The 23,920-nt window shown below is 40.3% G+C and overlaps 1 protein-coding gene across 18 annotated transcripts in view; it reads left to right on the top strand.

The window, feature by feature from the left end:
- DIXDC1 (DIX domain containing 1) overlaps positions 1-23,920 on the top strand; it is an 88,164-nt gene that overhangs the window by 27,807 nt on the left and 36,437 nt on the right. For 16 of the 18 annotated variants that reach the window (XM_077112950.1, XM_077112949.1, XM_077112940.1 and 13 more), the window contains 6 exons: positions 5,471-5,600; positions 11,715-11,840; positions 13,885-14,116; positions 14,737-14,844; positions 21,002-21,114; positions 22,523-22,671. In XM_077112950.1, coding sequence (XP_076969065.1) covers positions 5,471-5,600; positions 11,715-11,840; positions 13,885-14,116; positions 14,737-14,844; positions 21,002-21,114; positions 22,523-22,671 — 858 coding nt within the window. The other 2 variants (XM_077112957.1, XM_077112958.1) reach the window with 2 other exon arrangements.

Here is a 23,920-nt window from a genome sequence, read left to right as displayed (position 1 = left end):
TTTATTTCTAGGTGTCATGATTTCAGAGAGATTTAGACTAGAATATTAATAATACTTGAAACCATTTATATAACGAATGGTTAACCTTGGTTCTCATGTCTGAATGCACCTGGGAGCATTTAAGAAATGTGGATACTTGGGCCCCACTCTGAGAAATTCTGATTGGTCTTGGTGAGGCCCAGACATTAGTATTTTCTTTAAAAATCCTGATGAACTTTAAGGGTTGAGAACTGCTGAATTGCAGGAACTGAAGTGCTTAGCTAGAAGACACAAGTCAACTCCAGAAGAATCTTTGGGGGAGCTTGGGAAAATAAATTTTTCTTTGTTCTAGCCTTGAGAAAATTTGGTGATTTGGGGTGAGGTCTGCACATCTATAGTTTTGAAAAACTTTTCTTGTGATTTTGATGTGTAGCCAGATATGGAATAGTGGGCTGGGTCAGTGCTTCTCAGACTTTAAAGTGCATATGAATTGCCAGGGGATCTTATTAAAATGCATGTTCTGCTAAATTTTCTGTAGCACATAATCTAACTCAACCTGTCTGGATAGAGCTTTTAAACAATCCAAACACAGGGAGCCCAGAGTAACAATGAGGGCCTTTAATCTTGTTTAGCTTAATGTAATGCCTGGATACATCCCAGAGTATATTAAGCAGATAATCAAAAAGTATTGGCAAAGTCCCTTGATGGATGGGAGAAAAAATATGGAATTATTAAACTTTACTACTGGAGAAACCCTGAACTATGTCAACCATTAGGGACACCCAAATCAATAGGCCAAACCCTTGATCTTGAGGTTTGCTCTTTTGAAGCTTCTGTATGTAGCAGAGAAGCTTAGCTTACCTTTAGGTATTGCCTTAAGAGTTACTTTTGGAGGACCTCTTTTGTTGCTCAGATGTGGTCTCTCTCTCTCCCAAATTCTGCAAGTGAAATCATTGCCCTCCCTACTATGACATCCGGGGTGAAAGTCTCCTTGGCAGAACAGGAGATAACTCCCAGGTACGAGCCTGGCCCTGGCACCATCAGGTATGATCAACAATGCCATCCTGACCAAAAAGGGGAAAAGAAGCATAACATAAGGTATCAGTGGCTAAGAGAGTTCAAATAGAGTTAGAGGCTACTCTGGAGGTCACTCTTACACAAGCTTCAGTTAGACATTGCTACCTATTATAACTTGCCAAACTTCAACCAAAACCATTCTTGCCAATCCTAAAGAATACCTAAGGCATTATGTAAGATTCTACAAAGGTTCCATGTACTAGGGTAACTTTCCAGAAACCTACACCCTCCAGATGGATCCCTAGACTAGATATGTCCTGAAATGCAGAGGGGCCAGCCTCTCTAGAACATCAACTAGTTGCATCCCCTTATCCCATATTGTCGACATCCCTTTCCAACATGAGAAAGTTAAAATGGACATAGTTCAAATACCCCAAAAGAGTGGGATAGAAAGATCAAAAGTAATATGGAGTTATACAGAGAAGGTAGGGTTTAACAAATGAGTATGACTACTTAATCATTAAATTGATATTTCTTTTAGTCTCAAGTACCTTAGAGGAGCTAGAAGTAAAAACCTAAAATTGTGGAATTGTAACCCGTACCAAATTTTGAAATCTGTTCTACAACTAATGTTGCGATGTGCTTTGAAATTTATTGCCTTTCTGAATATATGTTATTTGTCACAAAAAAAGAGAAAGAGAGAAGGAGGAGTATAAAAGAGGAGATAGGATTTAACAAATGAGTATGATCGCTGAATCATTATATTGGTATTTCTTTTGGTCTCTAGTGTCTTGGAGCAGCTAGAAGAAAAAACGAAAAATAATTGAACTGTAATGCATATCAAATTTAAAAATCTATTCTATAACTACTTGAATATATATATACTTTTTGTATATATGTTATATTTCACATAATAAAAAATAGTTAAAAAAAAGAAATGCAGGTTCTGATTCAGAAGCTCTGGGATGGAGCCAGAGAGTCTAACAAGCTCCCGCTTGATGCTGATGCTGCTGATCCAGTGGCAGCAAAGGTATAGACAGCATTGAGTGTGGATTATTAAATAAGGGATTCAGGCACTGAATGTGGAGGAAGGAGTGGGTTAGACTAAGGCCTCTTCCATTCCTCAGGATTTTAGTTAGGTTATTTCAGCCCCAGAGCTGCATTTGTTTAGTGAAAATGTGGGAGAGTGGAGAAAGCATTGGTCTAAGAGAACTGATTATCATATCCATAGTTTACCATCTGGGTGACCTTGAACAAGGTATTTCAGCTTTTTGTCTCCATTTCCATTCAGCAAAATAGATAACAATAAAATCTCCCTGGCAGGTTAGTATTAGAGAAAATGTTTTCAAAGGACCTAACATAGCTCTTGACAGAGTAGGTATTCAGAAAAGTAGTCACTATTATTTATGTTGTTAGAATTCTCCTTTGTTGGAAGACCAGAGCTGTGATTAACGTGCATGAAAAGTACTGTTAGGAACCTCTAATCAGTTGTGCGTCAGAGATGACTGACTTCCATTCTACAGCGAAGGAAAGGCTATGGTTACTTAGGTAGAAATTATCTTGACCTAATGAAAAGTACTTGTTCTTGTCTGCCCCATATAATTAACTTTTGTAATCATCTTAAGTCTTGACCTGATGAAATGTGACAAAGGATTCATTTAAACAAATTACACTGAGTCTAAGCATTTCAACTGTTGTAACTCCCTACATGGAGCATGTTTCAGATATTAGTGCCTTTGAGCTTACTTTTCCCTTTGCTTCCTTCTCCACCTTCAGAAAACCTCCCTAAAGCCTCAGGTTGTGCTATTGCTTTCTTGGCACCCTCTGCACCTTTTTCATAGCACTTGTCTCCACCAGCCCATTGCTTCTCCTTTTTTTCCCTCTTTCTTTACCCCCTACAAACCTCTTAAAGGCCTAGGACTCTTTGTGGTGCCTATACTCTTTTATTGCTAGACATATTATTGTTGAAATGACTGTATGACCCAGAAACCCTCAAAGGGCTCAGAGATCTGAAACTCAAGAAGAGATGGTAAGCAGGGGGAGGTGGAGTGACTAAAAAGCATAGTGCATTTGGGAAACTGCATTTAATTTGGAAGAGCTGAAGGATAAGGGATATATGGGGAGCTGTTGGTGAAGCTGGAGAGACGGCAGTGACTAGAGTATGACGATTTGAATGGCAGCTAAGGCGATTGGATTTTATCTTGAAATTAATGGAAGGTCAATGAAGGATTTTAAGCTTGAATGTGTAGTGGTGTATTAGAGGGTGTTATTAGATAAAGGGACATTGATTAGGAGTTTTATATATAAGTCAGGGAATCAGATCCCAGCTCTTACCCTTTGTACTAGTTTCCCAGTTGTGATCACAAATATCATGAAATAGGTTGACTTAAACAATAGAAATGTAGTGGGTCATAGTTTTGAAATCAGAAGTCCAAAACTGAGGTATCAGCAAAGCAATGCTTTCTTCCTGAAGACTTTTGCATTCTGGGACTAGCTACTGCCAATCTTTGGGTGCTTGACTTTTCTATCACATGGCAGTGCACAGGGCAGCATCTTCTCTTTTTTTCTTCTGGGTTCCATTTACTTCTAGCTAGTTTCTTCTCCACATGGCTTTCTCTTCATCAGGCTGCCAATAATAGGATTAAGGTTCAACCTCATTCATTTGGGCCACACTGTAACTAAATATAACACCTTGAAAAAGGTCCTATTTAAGATAGGAATGGATTAAGATTAGGAACATGTTTGGTTTCTTTGGCAAATATAATTCAATTTACCATACCCTTAATGCCTTTTCTCTTCTAAACTCCTTTCCCCGAGTGGTTTACACAGGAGGCACACTTTGCTTGTCTTACCTCAGACATTGCCTTAGCTATGCTATGGGAATAGACCTTGGACCTTACAAATCTCAGTCAGTCTCTGGGGACAGGTACTTTTGTTCTATAAAATGAGTTGGATAGCCAGAGGTCCTTTGTAAATATTTGGGCAACATTTACTGGGTTTTAGTACCAGGTCTGCTATGTCCTAGCTAAGGAGACATTAGAAAAGGTATGTGCCTCTCTGAACCTCATCCATAAAATAGAGAGTATACCTACCCATCACTGCTTTTGTGAAAATTAGATGATGAAGATGATAATGACCATTTAGTAAGTGTCAGCTGTGCCTTAGGCCCTACACAATATATATTCATTAACTTGTTAAAATATGTACAAAGCAACAAAAAAGAGTTTGGTTCATAATAGAAAATGTTAGATTCAAACCCCCCTACTTTCTGCTGACCATTGCACTTCCTACAATTTGCCAGTAGATGACAGATTATTGCCTAATTCTGTCTTCCAAAGAACTTTATTTATTCCCACAAATTGACATGGGGAGAAAAAATAATGAAGATTGATATAAGCTCAGGAAGCTGCCAGTGAGTAATTACTAACATCATTTCTTCAGGAAGTGCTTGGGGCTTAGAAATGAACTGCACTTTAACCAAATTATAGTTTAATACAGTCGTCCCTTGGACTTAATTTTAGGTTCTGAGTATTGGACCTCAACAGAAACCAGGTGGAGCTACTGCCTAGTCGATGATATTGTTCGTGTTCTATTTGATATTTAGTGCCCATCTTCTGACCGAATAATTAGAATAAACACCTGAATTCAAACTCTGTTTAATGGACAAAGTGGAATATGTAAGGTTGTCAGAGGGTTGGAATGAGTTGAATGCCCTTATCTGGGCCTGACAGGCTTCTGAACTAACAGGGCCCTAGATTTGCCTGAAAATAAATGAAAGTGCCTTCAACTCCACAGTAATGCTGCTCTCTGTATCCTTTCTTTTTCCTTCTTTCTGTAAGTTTTATGTAACTCAGATCCTCTTTGACAATATAAAGCACGGATTATACCTAACTCTGTAGTAATCCCAGGATTATGGGCTCAGGAGAAGAAAATTTTTGTGTGATTGTGACATGATTTCACTGAAGTCTCATTCTGCTATGGGAGAGTTAGTCCTTAGCTTGATTTATTATTTATTCCTAATTCCAAGATCAGTTCTTATGAGTATCACAGCCCATCGTGCACAAGGTGCATGAGTGATTATTCCCAAGAAGTCAGGGAAGTCACTGGCAGCAGTGATTACACCTGACAACTGGCTGTGGTTCTGGCCCAGCCCTCATCTCCAGTCAATAGAGAAAATCTCCAGAAAAGCAAGAGTCATAGTCATTGAAACAATCATCTACTTGTCTGTTTCTACAGTGCCACCCAAGTCAAAGGTTGGCTTACTGCTGGAGATTAGTTTAAAGCTTGAGAATTTTGGCACATCCTCCAATGTCTGACCACATTACTGTCTTTTTTCTTTGTTTAAAGTCTCTTTCTTCTCTTTAGGTATAGATTGCCCCCTATAGCCCAATATCAAATGCTTCCTTTAAGGGTACAGGGTAGGGGATTATATTGATATGCAACCTTTCCCTAATTTCTACCTTTCATTTTCTAGCAGCAGCTGCAGGCATATGTGGCCTGGGTGAACGCACAGCTGAAGAAGAGACCGGCAGTGAAGCCTGTGCAAGATCTGCGACAGGATCTCCGGGATGGGGTGGTTCTGGCATATCTCATCGAGATTGTTGGTCAGTTGGCTCTAGAAGAGAATGTGACCTTCTTTATCCTCCATCTCCCCTTCTAAGCCAAAAGGGGAGAGCAGGTTTTTGTTCTATAAAAATATGGAAATGGAGGTAGAGAAGCCTTAAAATACTGGCTCTTAATCTATTCATTTATTAGTCAATAAATACTGTGTGCCAGGCACTGTATTATCTTTGGGATATGATGCTGAGCACAGTCTGTGCTCTCAGGAACCTCCCATTCTAGGTAGGAAGGCTGGAAAGTGAAGTCAATTTCACTAATGTACCAAGTACTCTGCCGTAGTAAGTATAGATGGGAGTTCATAGGAATACCCAACCCAGTCTTTGGGATAAAGGAATGGCTTGTCAGAAGAACTCATGCCAAAATTGAAGTCAGAAGTAATAGTCAGGCAGAAAGAGGTTGTATGACCAGCGAAAGGACTCCTCCATGATAGTCACTACCACAATGCTTTATGAAAGGGCTTTTTCTTTTGGAACCTTGGAGTTGTCAGTCACTTGTCTTATATGATGCTGTAACCTTATTTCCATATCATTTGTCCGCAGTGCTATTATAATTTATCTCACCAAATGGTAATTATTTCTGTCTAGTCTGAGCTCGTTAAGAGCAAGCACAGTATTGTTTTTTTCCTATGTCCACACTCCTAACCAAGTGTCTGGAACATAGTAGGTACTCAGACATTTATTTATTTATTTATTTTAATTTATTTTTTGGGGTGCATGGTCTGGGAATCGAACCTGGGTCTCCCACACTGAAGGCGATCATTCCACCACTGAACTACCCGTGCACCCCAGATGTTTGTTTTTATAGTAGTCATCTGGCTGGGTTAGAGTCCTTGAGAGATGTGGGGCTTGCAAGTGGTATGGAAGAAACCAGGCAGCCTCTCCACGAATACCTCATTGAGAAAGCTCATGGATTTATCAGAGTATTCATTTATAATGGTAATAGTAATAGCAACTGCCATTTAGTGAACACTTTCTCATTTAATTAATTCCATTTAATTACCACACCCTTTGGAGACAGATATTATCCCCATTTTCAGGAAACTGAAGCTTAAAGAGAGGATTTTTATATATAAATAAATGAACAAATGAATGAATGAATAAATTTATTGAGCATTAGTATCTGTGAAGCATTTTGCTGGCATGTTATTTTTTTAAACCTTTTTTATTGTGAAATAAAATATATACAAAAAAGCGATAAATTTCAAAGTACATTTTAACAAGTAGTTACAGAACAAATTTCAAAGTATGGTATGTGGTACCATTCCACAATATCAGGTATTTCTTCCCAGCTTCTCTAAGATATTGGAGACTAAAAAGAAATATCAATATGGTGATTCAGTATTCATACTCATTTGTTAAATCCTATCTTCTCTATTACAACTCTCCTCATTTGATCCTTCTCCCAGTCTTTAGGGATATTTGAGGAATGACTGCTCTAACTTCTTAATGTTGAAAGGGGTAGCAACAGTATGGAGTTGGGGAATGCAACTGGTTGATGTTCTGGGAAAGACTGGCACCTCTAGGTTTCAGGGCTTTCTGGCCTAGGGACAATCTGGAGGTTTCTGAAAAATAAATTTAGTGAGTGAAACTTTTGTAGAGTCTCAGATAGATCCCTGAGTATTCTTTAGGGTTTTCAGGAATACTGTTGGTTGGGGGTTGGCTTACCATGACAATTAGCAATATACAGCTGAAGCTTGCATAAGAGTAACCTCCAGAATAGCCTCTCTATTTGAAATCTCTTAGCCACTGATACCTTATTTTGCTACATTTCTTTCCCTCCTTTTGGTCAGTTAGGCATTGTCAATCCCATAATGCCAAGGCCAGGTTCATCCCTGGGAGTCATGTCCCCCATTTCCAGGAAGATTTATACCCCTGGATGTCATATCCCACACAATGGGAGGGTAATGACTTTGCTTGCGGAGTTGGGCTTAGAGAGAGAGAGGCCTCATTTGAGCAACAAAAGGGGTTCTCTGGAAGTAACTCTTGGCATAATTATAGGTAGATTTAGTTTCCTTACAGAAATAAGTTTCATAAGAGCAAGCCTCAAGATCAGGAGCTTAGCCTATTAATTTGGGAAGCCCTAATGTTTGAGAGAGCTTCAAGGATTTTCCAGGTGGGAAAGTTTAATAGTTCCATATTTTTTCTCCCATCCCTCAAAGGACTTTACCAATACTTTTAAATCCGCCAACATACTCTGGAATGTATACAGACATTACATTAAGCTATACAGAACTGTAAGACCTTGTTCCTAATTCTAGGCTCCCTGTGTTTAGGTTGTTTAACTGAACTGAACAGACAGGTTAAGTTAGATTGCATGCTACAGAAAATTTAGGTTTTTAACAAAATAAACTTCTCTTCCTTTGGTCTCAAACAGTAGGTGAAGCTCTAACATACAGATATTATCATCCTTCATGCTGTATTCGGATTTACCTTATTCCCGATCAGATAGGCTTCATTCTTACATCTAATTGAAACCGGTTTGATCTCATTTTTGGTTTCTCTAACAGTTGTGTATGTAGCAATGCTGACTTTCAGAGCTGCAGAACTCCAACTTTGAGTCTTAGGTGTCATACAGGTACCCAAAGTTCCAGGAAAATACTAGGTTATACACATGTAGCACAGCATCTCAGAATTTAGAAATGACACTTAATAACAAATGTGACTGCTGTAAGAGCTTATAATCTGTGTCCCTGTTTTCATAAGTATTTTCTAAAAGAGACCAAACAATATTTGTCCTTTTATTTCTGGCTTATTTTGCTCAACATAATGTCCTCATGGTTCATTCATCTCATTGCATCCCTCATGACTTCATTCCTTTCTGTAACCACACCATATTCCATCATGTATACACCACAGTTCACCCTTTTGCTTCTCAATGAACCCTTCGGCCACCTCCATCCATTAGGTATCATGAAAAATGTTGCCATAAACATCAGTGTGTAGATGTCTATTCGAGTCCCAATTTTCAGTTCTTTCAGGTATATCCCCAGTAATGGGATTGCTTAATGATATGGCAACCCTATATTTAGCCTCCTTTCGGGCCACAACATTATCCTCTGGAGGGGTTGCCCCACTCTGCTCTCTTACTAACATTGACTAGGTATACCTCTCTCTCCACATTTTCCCTAGCACTCGAATCTTTATTTTGAATCTGCAGATTTTGTTGAAATATGTTCATGTAGCATATATTCTATCCAAAATAAAAATCAACATTTCACAGTATACCCACTTAGTTGTAGAGTCATCACTCAATTTTAGATAATTTTCATTGCTCTAGTGATAATAACAGGTAGACACACCCACACCAGAGAGAAAATCCAAAACTCCCTTTAACTCTTGTCCCCCAATTATTTACCCCTAGTATTGCTGTGGTACTGGTGATGTATTCCTGTTAAATACAGACCATAGCATGCAATAAGTAGTTTTTCTTATATACCCCTCCATTATTAACTTTTGTACAGGTACATATCTTTGAAGTAGTTCAGCTAACATGCTATTTTATATGTGAACTACTATTTTACTCATTTTATGAAGTTTAGAGAGTCTTAAGTATCTTTCCGAGGTCACATAACTAAGCAAAGCAAACATACAAACCTAGATCTGCTTTAATTCCAAAACCCATTTTAAACATTTTAAGTGTCAACATTTACAAGTTTAACTTACTTATTTGAGTAGGGTATTCTTGGACTGGCAGAAAATTTAGAGGATTCAAAGGGGTAAAGTCAAAAGCCTTTTTCGTTTGGTAATACAGGGGGGTGATGTATGTACACTGTGAATATAATTAACGCCACTGAACTATGACTACTTGAAAGGGGCTAAAATGGGAAATTTTTGTTGTATGTATGTTTCCACAATTAAAAAAAATCAACTGTAAAAGTACAAAAAATAAATTTTAAGAATTACTGATAATTTAAACCATCTAGAGATAACCAATTTTTATTCATATAAGATTATCTTAGGTATACAGCCTTATATCTTCTTTTTTTCCCTTATATCGAGAACATTTTCCTGTGTCACTAAAAATCTAAAACAAAAGCCAAACAAAAAATCTGTTTTCCACCTCTACCCCGCCTCCCTGTTACCCATTCTCCTTTTTAGAGGCAACCAGTTTTTTGTGTTTCTTTACGGAGATATTCTATACATATGCAAGCAATTATGAAAATGTATTCTGAACCTCCCAAATCCCAAGTTTTTCTTAAACTTTGCCTTCTATTATGACTTTGCTTCTATAGAAAAACTCCTCAAAAGACTTTGTCCTACTTTCTGAAATTACTTCCTTATTTCCCATTCTTTCTTTAACCCACCTACTTTGATCCCCCTACTCCACTGAAACTGCTCTCATCAAGGCCACAGTTTCCACTTGTGAAATCCAGTGGACAAGCCTAAGTCCTCATTTTATCATTTTATCAGATTTAGCAGAATTTGATAGTTGATTACTACCTCGCTGGCTTTTCTTCTCCTTTCTGATCTCTAAATGTTGGAGGGATCCAAGTTCATTCCTTAGTTCTTGTATTCTCTAACCCTAATTGATCTTTTCCCAGTATCTTTAGTGCCCAACTTTTCCTTGAGTTCTAGACATGAATATTGAACTTCCTATTCAGCATCTGTACTTGGATGTCTAATCACAACTTGTCTTAATCAGAACATATGATTTCTTTTCCCCTACTAACTACTTTATTCTCCAGGTTTCTTCATCTTCATCTTAATCTTAATCACAGTTCCATTCACCTAGTTGTTAAAGCAAAACACTTAAAAGTTGTCCTTAATTTTTTTCTTTGCTTTTTTCCTTCACATGTGCTGTTAAACTTCATATTCAAAATGTATCTAGTATCCGACTTCTTACCACTCAACAAACATCTTCCACTATAGTCTAAGCCATTTTATCTCTTGCCTTGACTATTTTCAGTATCCTTGTAATTGATCTACCTTTTCCCTCTCTGAGTAGTCCATGTCCATACAGAATGGACTTCTAAAACAGATTAGGTCAATCCCTTGCCTCTTACTCTCCACTGGCTGCCCATTACACCTAGAATAAAATTCACATTCCTTACTGTGGCTCACAAAGCCCCATATAACTTGGCTTTGCTAACTTCTCTGGCCTCTGCTAGGACTTGACTCTTAGCTCACTGCACACTAGCCACTCTGGTTGTTGCTATCCCTCAGCCAAGCTGAGCGCCTTCCCATTTTGGGGTTTATTTTTTACCATAATAACATATATATGGTATAACAGTTCCCTTTTTAACCATTTTCAAATATAAGGTTAGTGAAATTAATTACATTCACAATTTGTTTTGCTACCATCACCACCATTACCAAAACTTCTTCCATTGCTCCAAACAGAAACTCTACCTATTAAGGATTAACTGCTCATTTCCCACCCTCACTCCTGCCCCATAGTACCCTGTAATCTCCTTTCTGTCTATGAATTTGTATATTGTAGTTATTTCATATGATGAGATCATACAATATTTGTCCTTTTGAATCTGGCTTGTATTTCACTTCACATGATGCCTTTGAGGTTCAACCATGTATCAGAACATCATTCCTTTTTATGACTGAATAATATTCCATTGTATGTATATGCCATCTCTCCTCAAATCCTAACATCTCATACTTTATTCAAGTTTTTGCCCAAAAGTATTATCAGAGAGGTCTTGATCACTCTGTTTTATTTTTCTTCATAGCGATTATTACTACCTGAAATCATATTAAACATTTACTTGTTAACTTGGTGATCTGTCACTCCTACTAGAATGTAACCTCTGTGAGGGAAGGGACTTTGTCTTTTTCATTGCTCTCTGTCTGGTGCCCAGAACAGTGCCTGGGACACTGTAGGTGCTCACCAAATATTTGTTGATGAATAAATTACACACAGTAATTTCTCTGGCTCCTGGGTATAGATTTGAAAATTTGAAGGCTCCAAAAAAGGCTTTCATGTTCCTATTCCTCACCCAAATTGCAAACACAAGGGCTTACCTCACTTGCATATTCATATTTAATTTTAGTGTCCATATCCAATATTCCCTTCTTTAGTGTCTGGCTACTACAACATTTTGATAATATTCCTCCTTATAATTTATTTATTTTCTGTCCTAACAGCAGGCGAAAAGCTAAGTGGGGTACAGGTGAGTCCCAGCAATCAACAGGAGATGAAGAATAATGTAGAGAAAGTGCTACAGTTTGTGGCCTCCAAAAAGATTCGTATGCACCAGACTTCTGCCAAAGGTCAGTGCTGCAACACATCCTTGGTGGGTAGGTGCACTCAGCTTTAACCAGTGATTACCAGTCTCAGAACAACCCTTTGTTGTGTAAGAATTCTGAGTAGGCTTGACAGACTCAAGTAGAATTAGGCCTGTGGCCTCATACCATTTTTCCATAAAGGAAGTTATCCTCTTGGGATAGAGTGATTATCAAAATCTGAGTTCTTTGGAAACCTGGATAGAGATAGAAGTTCTCTATTCATTTTAATTGAATGCAGGTTTGCTGTGAGTGTGTATAAGAAAATTAATGGTTAGAAAAGAATTTCCAAAATTGGGATTTTAATTTTAGAATGTTCCATTTAAGTTATCAGAAATGAATAGATTACTTTTCATCTTTCAAGATCGTTGGGTTTCACGAACAACTATAATTGCAACTCATCATAGCTCACATTTTTCCCATCCAGTTTTCCAAAAGGAAAATATTTTTATAGCATTTTTTGGTGACATCACAGAACATTGTAGGCAGGATGAAGGGGGCTCCTGTAGCCACATGGCCCAGGCCGGTTTGCCAAAAGACGACAATTCCCAGTCCACTTTGAGCCCAGGCTACAAGGAAGAAGCAGTGGAGGTGTCCTCAGAGAACACTGGCTCCCTAGTCTTCTCGCTTCCCGCCCAGAACTGACTATATCTGGTTCTGTTTCAGCCTCAGTTTCTGGGCCTTGCCTCTGGGTCTGATATGAGAATGGGGGTACAAGGGAGGCTCCCTTTCATGTTGGATTACTGGTTGTCTCTGTGTTGAGGTTACTCAGGTGGGGCAAATATCAGGTGGGAGTGTCCAGATGAAGGTATCAGTCAATCCTTGTCTAAGCCTCACATATTTAAAAGGTTATGAAACTAAAAATGTTTCCTTACATTAACTTTTAGCAGACCTATCAAATTGCTTTCTACCGCATTTCTTTTTTTCTTTTTTTTTACTATTATTATTACTTTTATTTTTTTTCTCTATATTAACATTCTGTATCTTTTTTTTTCTAAGGCAAAATTTAGAGCGCCATAATATCTGTTATCTAGTTCCTATGTGGAGTGGGCTTGGGGGATCTGGCTCATTAAAGTTGGTTATTTCAAGGAAATGCTGCCATTCGGGACATCACTGTGTTTTACCTAAAGCAGTGCAACAGTTTCCTAACTAGTTTCTATGCACCAGTTTTTTGTTTCCTTCTGGTCTCTTCTCCACACTGCAGCTAGCATGATCTTTCCAAGAGCACATATGCTCATACCATTCCTGTGTACTTGAGGACCCTGAGGATACAATCCAAAGTCTTTCCTATGGCTTCTGTGCCTGACTTCTGCTTTATTCCCCTGTGGCCTCATCCTTCAAGGTTCCCCCTGCACTCTGTGCTGTAGCTATGATGACCTTTCCATTCCTCTGCTGTATTGCTGTCCAGGGGAAATATAATGCAAGCCACATAATGTAATTTTAAAGTTTTTAATAGCCACGTTAAAGAAAAAGTAACAGGTGAAATTAATTTTAATAATATATTTTAACCCATTAATACAAAATATTATCATTTCAACATGTTATCAATATAAAAAGTCATTAATGAGTTATTTTGGATTCTTTTTTGTGCTAAGTGCTATATTTAACAGAACATCTCAATTCAGACAAGTCACTTTTTAAGTGCTCAGTAGCTGCATGTGACCAGTGGCTCTAGACCTTCACCTGCTGTTTCCTCTTCCTGGGAATTCTTTTTCCTTCTATTCCTTCATCTGATGAACCACTATTCAATCAAGTCACAGTTTAGAACTTGCCTCCTGTAGGAATCCTTCCCTGAACCCTCTGGACTAGATAAGCCTCTACTCTGAGCTCCCAGATAATTCTCTTCTTCTCTTGTCATAACATGCTATCATTCTCCAATGTAATTGTATCATTCCCAGTGTCTCCCTTATTGGATACAGTTTGGGGTAGAGAGACCTTCACTGCCTTGCTTTCCTACTCAAATGTGTTAAGTTAATGTGTGAGTCCCCTCTCTGCCTCCCTGTTAGGAACTCTGGTCTGTTCTGTCCTACAGATATTGTGGAAGGAAACCTGAAGTCTATTATGAGGCTGGTCCTTGCCTTGGCAGCTCATTTCAAACCTGACTCTAGCAGGATGGTCAGCCAAAAGCGGGACTCCAGATTCCCTCTACAGAGTCACCAACCCCATTGCGCCACTGCTGTGGCCCAGGGGGCAGCTGCGGCTCTGGCTGATGTATGTCACGACATGTCACGGTCAGGACGGGATGTCTTTCGATACAGACAGAGGTAAGGGTAGAAAACTGGTGGTGGGGAACTGGTCCCTCTTTCTGATAATTCAATATTTAAATGATATGTCGCAGGAGATGGATTGTCAACCAAACAGCCCCTACAGTACAGAAACAACATGGAGTGGAGATTGGGAGGGCACTCCAAAAGACAAGAGCTCTTTCTTCTAGAGATGTTTATTTTACAGTAGCAGAAAGTAAAGGAATCATATGTGTGATTTTTTTTCTGCTCTGGTGCCCAGAATTTTAAATATAGGCTTTTGGTACAGTGTGTTTTCTTCACTGGGCGATATGTGGGAGCAGTGTTCCAATTCATCTTGTGGAGTCTCTACCCTGAAATGTATCCAAAGGGCCAAGCTGTCCTGGAGAGTCATGGCAGAAAATGCTTTGGGGGTTATGTGTTTACTGAGGGAGAGTGTGACCCTGAGGTGTTGCAAAGATTGGTGAAATTGTTTGGTTTTCTGTACATCTTCCCTACTGGGTTTTAAGTTTCTTTAAGGAAAGGGCTTTTACCTTTCTCATCTTTTTATCCATGGCACTTCACAGAGTGGCAGTATTTGTGGAGTTGGCTGGGACTGAAGAACTGACCCCTTTTCCTTTGATGCTGCCTTCTGACTTTAGGAATAGCAGCATGGACGAGGAGATTGAGAATCCATACTGGAGTGTGCGAGCCCTTGTGCAGCAGTATGAAGGGCAGCAAAGGTCCCCATCTGAGTCTATCTGCTCCAGGTAATGGTGGCCTCAGGCTTTTTACCACTACAGTCCTGGCTAAAAGCTGATTCCTTGAGGATTCCCAGGGTTCTCAGCTTCAGAAGGTGACAATAGAACAAGCAATAAGGCACCTAACTCCGTTCTCTTTCCCTCAGTTTTTGTTTGGCTTTAAAGGAGTAGCCCTCAGCACTACCTTATGTTTTATGCTGGCAGGATAGTGGGGTGGGGTGCTAGTGACTTTCCCCCCTAGTAGGCTTTGTGCAGAGCTACAGTATCAGTGCTTAGTTGTGACCACTTTGGGGCACGACTGGGACCTGTCAGGCCCCAGGCTAATAGTATTGACATTTATTGACAATTTATTGACATTTAGTTCCATTGCAGTGTCTTTGAGCTTGAGTGTAACTCTAAGTTATGGTCCAAAAAGGCTGTACAAAGCTCACAGAGAATAAATTGAGCAGAATTGTTTGAGATCATTAAAATGTTTCCAACTTCACTTATAGGGCTGGGAATTGAGGCAGATTAATGTGCCTTTGAGCGGGCTAATGATGTTTGTGAATCTAGCTGAGAGGCAGTCTGTATCCCTCAGAGCTAGGTGCAGAGAACAAAACATGACATAGTGCTGTAATAAAAGCCTAATCAATGCCAAGTATAGTGGCAGAAAAGGATTATTTTCCTGACTCATGTAAATCATGATCCTATAAACACATCCCCAGGCTATCTTAGTTTATTTGCTAACTTCACTTTGTGGCTGAATCATATTTAATTTATACTCTTATGATCTTTTTTCTCCTACCCCCACCCAGCCTAGTCTGTTATACTTAACCTACCTAATTGTTCTTTGTCTTATATGTGTTTATGTGTCTTGGTTTTCTTCCTCCTATTCCTTTTCCTCATAAAATTCCATTCAATTTTGATGGACTATTTCTTAATTTATTGTGGTCACATAGAATTCTTTCTAGCACTTTAATATGTTGGTATTGCTCAGCTTTCTTTAATTTTCACATTTAATAGGTATGCTTTTTAATTTAATATTGAGACAAAATTCACATAACAAAATTAACCATTAACCATTTTTAAGTGTTTAATTCAGTGGTATTTAGTATTTTCATGTTGTGCTGCCATCACTTCTATCTGGTTTCAAGACACTTTTCATCACCCCAAAAGGAAACCCCATGTCTATTAAACAATAGTTATGCTTTTAATGAGAATCTAAACCATTTTTTCCTTACTATTGCTTGGTACAGAATCACAGGATATTTGGTTGTATAATGAGAAACATTGCTTCCTGCATGTCTATAGGCCTTTTAACTCCTCAGAGCTTGGTAGTGTCTGCCAGTGTTAGGGAGCAAACAAATAGAGTCTGAATTTTTTCCTGAGAGCATCTGTTTCCTTCCTCCCTGTCATTAGGGCTCAGACGGGGGTTGTGAAACTGTGAATTAGGGACTCCCTGGAAATCAGGCTGCAGTGGGTCAATGGTGACAGTCTTCTAGGAGAGGGGTCAGAGGAGAATTAATTTGCATTCCTCTGTTTTTCTCTCGGTGTTCTGCCATTTTCTTTCTAATGCCGACTCCTCACTTACTCTTTGGGGTGTTCAGTCAGCACTGTGCCTTTTCCTCAGTGAGCCCTCAGGAAAGGAGAGGGCTTCCCACAGCTGCCTGAGACCCAGCAGGCCCTGGCATATTCTGTCCTAATGGCTCAGTGACCCATGAAGCGTCCAGGAGACCCGGGGTGTGGCTCAGGATTGGGAGTGCCTCAGGAGATGGGAAAGATAGCCCCTGGTGTTTGATCTTCTTTCGCGGCAACTCGAAGAGACACCCGGGCGGGGCCCTTCCTGCCTGTTGCTTCTTAAAGCTAGGGCCACCTTCTTACTGTGTCCAAGGAAAATGATCCTTGGAGCCGGTGAAAAATGAAAACATTAAACGCCGGAGGGGAAGGTGGGAGGAGGCAGGCGTTCGGCACGTTTCCGGAGGAGACCCTGAGTCTCCACCCTACCAGCCTCCTCCCTCTCTTTGCGAGCCGGGCTGAGCCTCATTTAGGCTAGACCTGTCCGGACCTCTTGTCCACGAAGGGACAGGTCAGATTGGAGAAAGCAGCGTTTCAGTCCTGGGATTCTCAGGACAAGGGCCGTACAATCCTGATGATTGTACGGACCGCCGACCCCTCCCCCGCCCTATCCTGGTTCTCCGGATAGGCCTCCCGCCCCGGCCCCGCCCCAGTCCCTGGCCCTTTCCCACCTTATCCTTTCCCATCTTACCTCTGCCCAGAGCTCCTTCGGCTGAGCTGAGCACCGGCTTGGGTCCGAGCTTGGCACTGTCTCACAGCATGTGACAGCCTGGGAAGGGAGGGGAGGGAGGGGATCGGGAAGACCGGGGAAGGGAGGGTTTGGGAGAGGCGGCTGCGTAGCGGGAATAACCCACAAGCTCGCCGCGGGGCACTAGACCGCGGAGTCTGAGCGGTCTGGAGGGTTTCTCCCTGTCCGAGATGGGTTGAAATGCCTCGGCCTGGGGGGATGCCCGGAACCACGCGGTGCAAGAGATCAAGATGCGGCTGCCAGAGACCCGCAGCCTGCGAGGGGAGGTGGCTTCCGCGGATGCCTGGTTGCTGCAGTGCCTGAGCTGCCGGGACGGCACGCTTCAGACCCAGGAGCATCCTCATCTCTGGGGCCGTGTCGCCTGGCTCTCTTTCCTTCCCACTTTCTCTCGCCATCGGAGCAAGGAGCTCTGGTAGTTGACCTGCCCGTGGAGTCGTTCTTTGGGCCCCAAAAAGGATTGACATGCCCGAATTTGAACGCGATGTGACCCTCAGCCTCCAACTTTATCCAGGGAAGCAGGTTTGCTGAAGCCGGAGCCAGGAGGGGGACCATGGGAGGGACGCAAGTCAAATGGTGAGCTGAGGCCACTTTGGCTTCAGGGGCACAAGTGGGAGCAGGGTCAGGGCTGGAGGGGGATGTTGGAATGGTTGAGGGCTCTATACTGGGGCTGCTGGTGTGGCATTATCACTATAAAATACAGTGGGTTTGGAAAACGAGCCAGCATAGGGGAAGGAGGAGTGGCCTTTACCCTTTTGGTGACTGCAGTGGGAGGGCACGTCAGGAGAAGGCAGGACTCATTTACTTATTGCCCATTTACCCACATTTAAAAAATTGATTTGAATCTAATTTGTTAGTATTTTTGCTGGAGGATTGTTCCTCTGATAAATTAAGATTAGAGAGCTGCTAGACATGTGGGAATTAAGACGTATCAGCAGGACATGATCTGTCATTCTCTGACCTCAGAATTATAATGATAAGTAGGAAATTATTTGTTTATAATATAGGAACCTTAGGCTAATCAGAGAGGAGCCTAAATCATATAATTAATAAGCATTAAAATACTTTTCTCTGACCTGAGGCAGACTATATAATGCACATTCCTCATCCATAAGGTGCTTCTTAGGGCTGCAGAAGATGCCTGCTCTGACACATGTGGCAGGAATTGACTTCCTCCTGTCCTTTGACTTGGTCTTACTTTTCTATGGCTCTCACACTGACAGCAGCAATTCAAGAAAGAGAAATGTTGTTTTCCTTTGGCTGGGCTGCCACTCCCCCAGCAGGGTTGGATATCCAGACCTCCTCCTCCTTGTGCCCTTATATGGAAAACAGCCCACAGGAGGGAGAAGGGAGCTGAGCATGCGTCTGTGCTTTTAGGAAAGCAGTTTCCCAGCATCCTGATTCACACTATATCCCCATCTCTCCACCCTGCCCCTCTTAGTCTCTCACATACCCATGATGGTCCAGTCCATTGCAGGCGGTGGAGCATGTACTCCATAGCACCTTGTCAGCTGAGAAAGTGTTGCTTTATTCTTTCTCAAAGAAGAGCAGCTGTGGTGGGTCTCTTTCTGCATTTGGATCCAAGATTCCATAAGGCAAATTCTGAGTACTGAGCAGCCATAATCGTATTCTCCTTATAAATGATGTAGAATCCTTAGACCAGTGCTTTTCCAGCAGCTTATTCGTGTTGGCTTGGAAGTCATATTGGTTTGGAAGTGAAAAATGGATAAGAGGATTGTGCAAAGCAACCCCCATTTCTAAATACCAACTCTTTCCATTCCCCACCTGTTCAGGTTGTAGATAGTTAAATGACTTTGTTTATTCTTTTTGAAGTTTGCTGAGCATCTTGGATGTGTATATTCATGTTTCTATTAAATTTGAAAAGGTTTTTTGCCATTATTTCTTTGATTATTTTCTCTGCTCCTCTATCTCTTTTTCTTCTGGGATGCCCACAATGCATATATTGGTATGATTGACTCCTAGAAACTTTCATTGTTGCCTAGTAACAGATTTGAAGAGAATTCTTAGTGGTGTCCCATAGTTTGGTTACTCAGGCTCTTTGACTTTTCTTCATTCTTCTTTCTGCTTCTCAAACTGGATGATTTTCATCTGTCTTATCTTCAAGTTCACTGATTCTTTCTTCTGCCAACTCCAATTTTCTGTTGAACATCTGTAGGGAATTTTTAACTTCCGTTACTTTGGTTCCTTTTCATAATTTCCATCTCTCTATTGATGTTCTCTTTTTGTTTACCTATCTTTTTCCTGATTTCCTTTAGTTTTTATCTGTGTTTCCTTTAGTCCTTTAGTTCTTTGAACATATTTAGGACCTTTTAAAAAAATGTTTATCTGGTCTGGTCCTCCTCATTGATGGTTTCTAATGCTTCATCATCTCCTTTGCCTGGGCCGTTGCTTCCTGTTTCTTTGTATATTTGTAATCATTTGTTGAAACCTGGATGTTTTGATATTTTAGTGTTATTGCTGGAATTTAGACTCTGATACATCTGTTATTTAAGTTTGCATCCAGCTAATTAAATGACTTTGTTTAATTTGAAGAAGTGAAAAACCTTAAAAAAAAAAAAGTCTGTGGTTTAATAAGGAACAGAATGTATTATCGTTGAGGTCATTCCCAACAAAGCTCCTTAAACTCTTAAACTCTGGGAGGATGAGACACTAGTCCTCAAGCTGCTTCAGAGATTTTAAAATCTCTGACTACCTCTACTGTGTTTGCCTCTTGTTTTTTACTGGTTTCTAGAAAGACAAAATGTTTATCCTGATTGTGGTTGTGAGGATTAGCCTGGGAGACTTCAGGGGCACATTAAGTGGGTCAGTGAATCCTAGACACTCTCACTGTTGTCTGGGTGACAGATTTGGAAAGAATTCTTGAGAGGGGGCTGGGCCTACAGACTTCACAGCCCCTGAGATGGTTTCAGTGCTGATGTTCTCAAGGTGCAGTGCAAAGAAAAGTGACTCCTTATACTCCTTTTTCCTTATCAGATAGAAGCATCAACTTCACATACCCATCTTGTTTTGTAGATTTGCTATTGTTCTTGAGATTCAAAATCGAAACAGTTCCTTCCAAGGCTAGTAGCTTTATTTAGAATTTAAGAATTTTGCTGAAATGGTTTTCAGTGACAATTTGAAAACGTAATGGTAGAGCTAGAAATAACTAATGGGAGTAAATCAAGTAAACAGCAGTTCCCTTGACTCTCCCATTCCCTAACAAGTCTTTATCTTTTTAACGTATTACCCTTCTCCCTGCCATATCAGTTGTTTATATATATATATATATATATAATCTGCTCCTCTGCCCAGCCTGCCTAGCCTGGTTTGGCTATTATCTGGGCAGAAATTTCTCCCCCAAACTATCCCCTTTGTAGTTCCCTCCTCTGGGATCCACCCAGAGATGATCTGCTGTGAACACTCATCTGGTTCTTCTTGTCTCTGTAAGAGATTAGTGTCTTGGAAACAGATTTTCCTTCTAGCGTCCAAAGCTACTAAGATACATCCTGGCATCAGTCATTGAATGGGGACCTGAGAATGGTGGTGGTGGTGCAGGAATTAAAAATAAATATAACCTATAGTTCTTTAAATGCTAGATTACCTGTCCTTCTGATCTCTTCAGGAATTAGGCTTAAAGGCAGGCTTGGTATAGAAAAGACTCCTTTGGACTATGACATTCATTCATTCAGCATTTATTTCATTCATTCAACAAGTTCATCATTCAGTCACTCAACTAATATTTGTTCTTACTCTGTGAAGCATTAGGAGTAAGATGAATAAAAATATGTATATGGAATAAATTATGAAAGTTGGTTTCTAATCAGTTGTTCATAATAATTCTTTCTCTTCCTTTTCCTTTGATCACAGCCTGACCTCACCCAGTCCAATCCACAGTGCAAAGAGTGAGTCCATTATAACCCAGTCAGAGGAGAAAGCGGATTTTGTGCTAATTGCCTCTGAAGGAATAGCGAACAGAACAGGTACTGTCCATCAGCCTGCATGGGCTAGCTGAAGAAATTGATCTCAAGATTGAAGAATTTGAAGATCCTGACTATCCACCTACCAATTCTCTGGCCTTCTCTCTGTCCATGGTGTGCATGTAGGGTCAGCTCTAAAGGGTTTTATGCCTTTGGGGCCAATTAAGGTTGTTATCCTCTTGGTGTCCTAGCTGTCAAAAATCTTGCAACAGCCTGGATAGGTCCTTTCTCATCTGATTGTCAGAGAAGTAGGAAATGACTTTCTGACAAACAGAAGCCTTAAGTAAATAGTTTTTATTCCTGTTTTATACAAATATCTTCTCTCACTTAAATTTGGTCTAGGAGCATATAGTATGAGCTGAGGTGTCTTTGAGAACACCCAGTAGAGAGCAAACCTACATCAAGCTTGATATGAGAATTACCAGGAGTTCCCAGTTTAGATTTCTCCTTGCTCTGAATCAGTTGCTCTCCTTTACTTATATAAACATAGAGGAAATCATGGAAGAAGCAAAGCATGTGATTTAAAGTTTTGTTCATCCATAAGAGGTGTAATGAAACTAAAGAACCAAGTAGCCAGTCATATTCTTGAACTGGAAACTTCTGGGGCCCTAGGGAAAGAGAGGGAGAGCATTTATTGAATGTCTGCTCTGGGCCAGTCACCACCAGATTCTGCAAATAAATTACCTCATTGAACGTTCACAACAATCCAGAGGGGTTATAAATCATCTTACAAATGAAGATGCTTGCTCAAATAATTTATACACTGCTGTATTCCATAGTTAATGTATTTAAAATGACTATATATACAGTTAGATGTAATAAAATAAACAGGAAACCAAGGGCAAAAAGACTGTAAAGGTAGGAAAATAAAACCAGATTTATGCAAGTATGTTTTTACTGAATTGTTTCCTCTGTAACTAACACAATGTTATATGTGAAAGAGATTCAGTTATTATGACTGAATGATCAAGGGAATTTGATTAAATCTAGGTTTCCCTACTCAAACTCCAAAGCTGCCAAAGGAGTTTTGTTTTCATTGTACCTGACAAGCTGACAAGCTCTGTAACTGGTAGAATTAGGTTCTGGGAATCCTAGTTCTAGAGAACGAAAAGTAAAATCTACGTGTCTCATACCGTAACTACCAGGGAGAGTCTTATTGCTTCCATAGAGGAACCAACGAAGTGGTATTGTCAAGTACTAATTGAGTAACTGATGCATCGAGAGCCTGGAGCTGTAGTTAACAGCCAATATTTTATGCCTCACAACCCCACCTGGTGGAAAGTCCAGTTTGTGCGGTGAGGATAGGTTCAGAAGGCAGGCGATCTGAACCCGTGAATGCTCCTCTGAACGCTTTCTGCCGGAAATTCAGTTTTTATCAACATGAACTATACTCCGGCCTTTCATTTTGTAGAGGAGGCAGATTCTCCATTATCCCGAGACTGGCGACCAGGGAGCCCAGGAACTTATCTGGAGACCTCATGGGAAGAACAGCTGTTGGAACAACAAGAACATTTAGAAAAAGAAATGGAGGAAGCAAAGAAAATGATATCAGGACTACAGGTAGTTTTCCCTTGTGGTGTGTCCTGGGTGCACCAATTATTATTTTTAAATCACTAATATCAATTGAAAATAAAAGGATTTAAGTTTTATAGGAGACTCAGGGTTGCATGGGGAGTTTAGATAGAGGGAGATAGTATGCAAAGAACAGGATATTCCTTTTTTGTGAGTACTCTTAAAGGGACTTTATGGACTCTTGTTTAAGCACAGCTTTTAGGGTTTCCACAAGCCCGGGAACCATTATCAACCCCAACAAATCCTTATTCTGGTGCTCTGCTTCACAGGTGGGTTTCTTCCCACTTCCCACTTCTGCATCCCATTTTACATGGATGCAGATCTGCAATTGCAGCTTTCACCAAAGAATGGCACTGTGAATAGTCAAGGATTTTCTCCTAGGAATTCTCTAGTAGTAAGGGTATAAGAGCCAATAATGCTGTCAGGATTCCATTTAAGTTTAGCTAAGGAAGAAATTTAGCTTACTCTTAATGCATTTGCAAGTGGATGCCAAGGCATAATGATCAGGTAGAAGTTTTCCTTGAGCCACAAAGCCCCTTCAGTTTTGACTATACCTGCAGTGCTGGTGAGTCTTCCCCAGGGACTGACTGACCCACTTGACAATTCCCACCCTGAATGACCCCCACAATCTTCTCTTTGTGTGTCTTTCCCCGTTTGGGGCGAGCCCTTGTAATGTGCTGATGACCCTGAAATTGCCTTGGAATATTTCTTTCTCTTTGTGCTGGGAACTGCGCTCCTTCAGAATTGTCAAATATTTATTGACATGTAAACAAAGCCCATATTATGTGTGGCTTTGGCAGCCGGCAAGCAGTGGAGGGCTTGCCCCCAGACAGCCAGCTATAGGGTTGGGATACAAAAGATTCCTATAGAAAAGAGGAGATTGGTGCTGTGGTAAGATAATTTGCATAATGGCTGCCCCAGGAACTGAGAAGAGTTGTAGGAATGTTTACTTGCCTAAACATTTAGGAGAAAGTTTACTTGCCTAAACATTCCCATGGAGACTTGTTGGTTTTCCCCCATTTGCTCTGTATTTTTTTTTTTTTTTTTATTTAGCTCAGATGCAGCTTCATTCATGCTCTGTATTTTTTAAATATTTGGATTGTGAGGCCGTTTAGATCCGTTTTCTGCCTCTCTATTAAGGAACACCTTAATGGAATGGTTGTGTTGTGTTTCAATAGAAAGAATTCCATGAAGAACTTTGGGATTATACTCTACCATGTTTTTCCCAGGATAATTT

Source organism: Tamandua tetradactyla, chromosome 8, assembly GCF_023851605.1.
Source record: "Tamandua tetradactyla isolate mTamTet1 chromosome 8, mTamTet1.pri, whole genome shotgun sequence".
In the NCBI taxonomy this organism is placed as follows: Eukaryota; Metazoa; Chordata; class Mammalia; order Pilosa; family Myrmecophagidae; genus Tamandua; species Tamandua tetradactyla.
The sequence above is the reverse complement of the archived record's forward strand: the minus strand, read 5'-3'. Positions and strand labels throughout refer to the sequence as shown.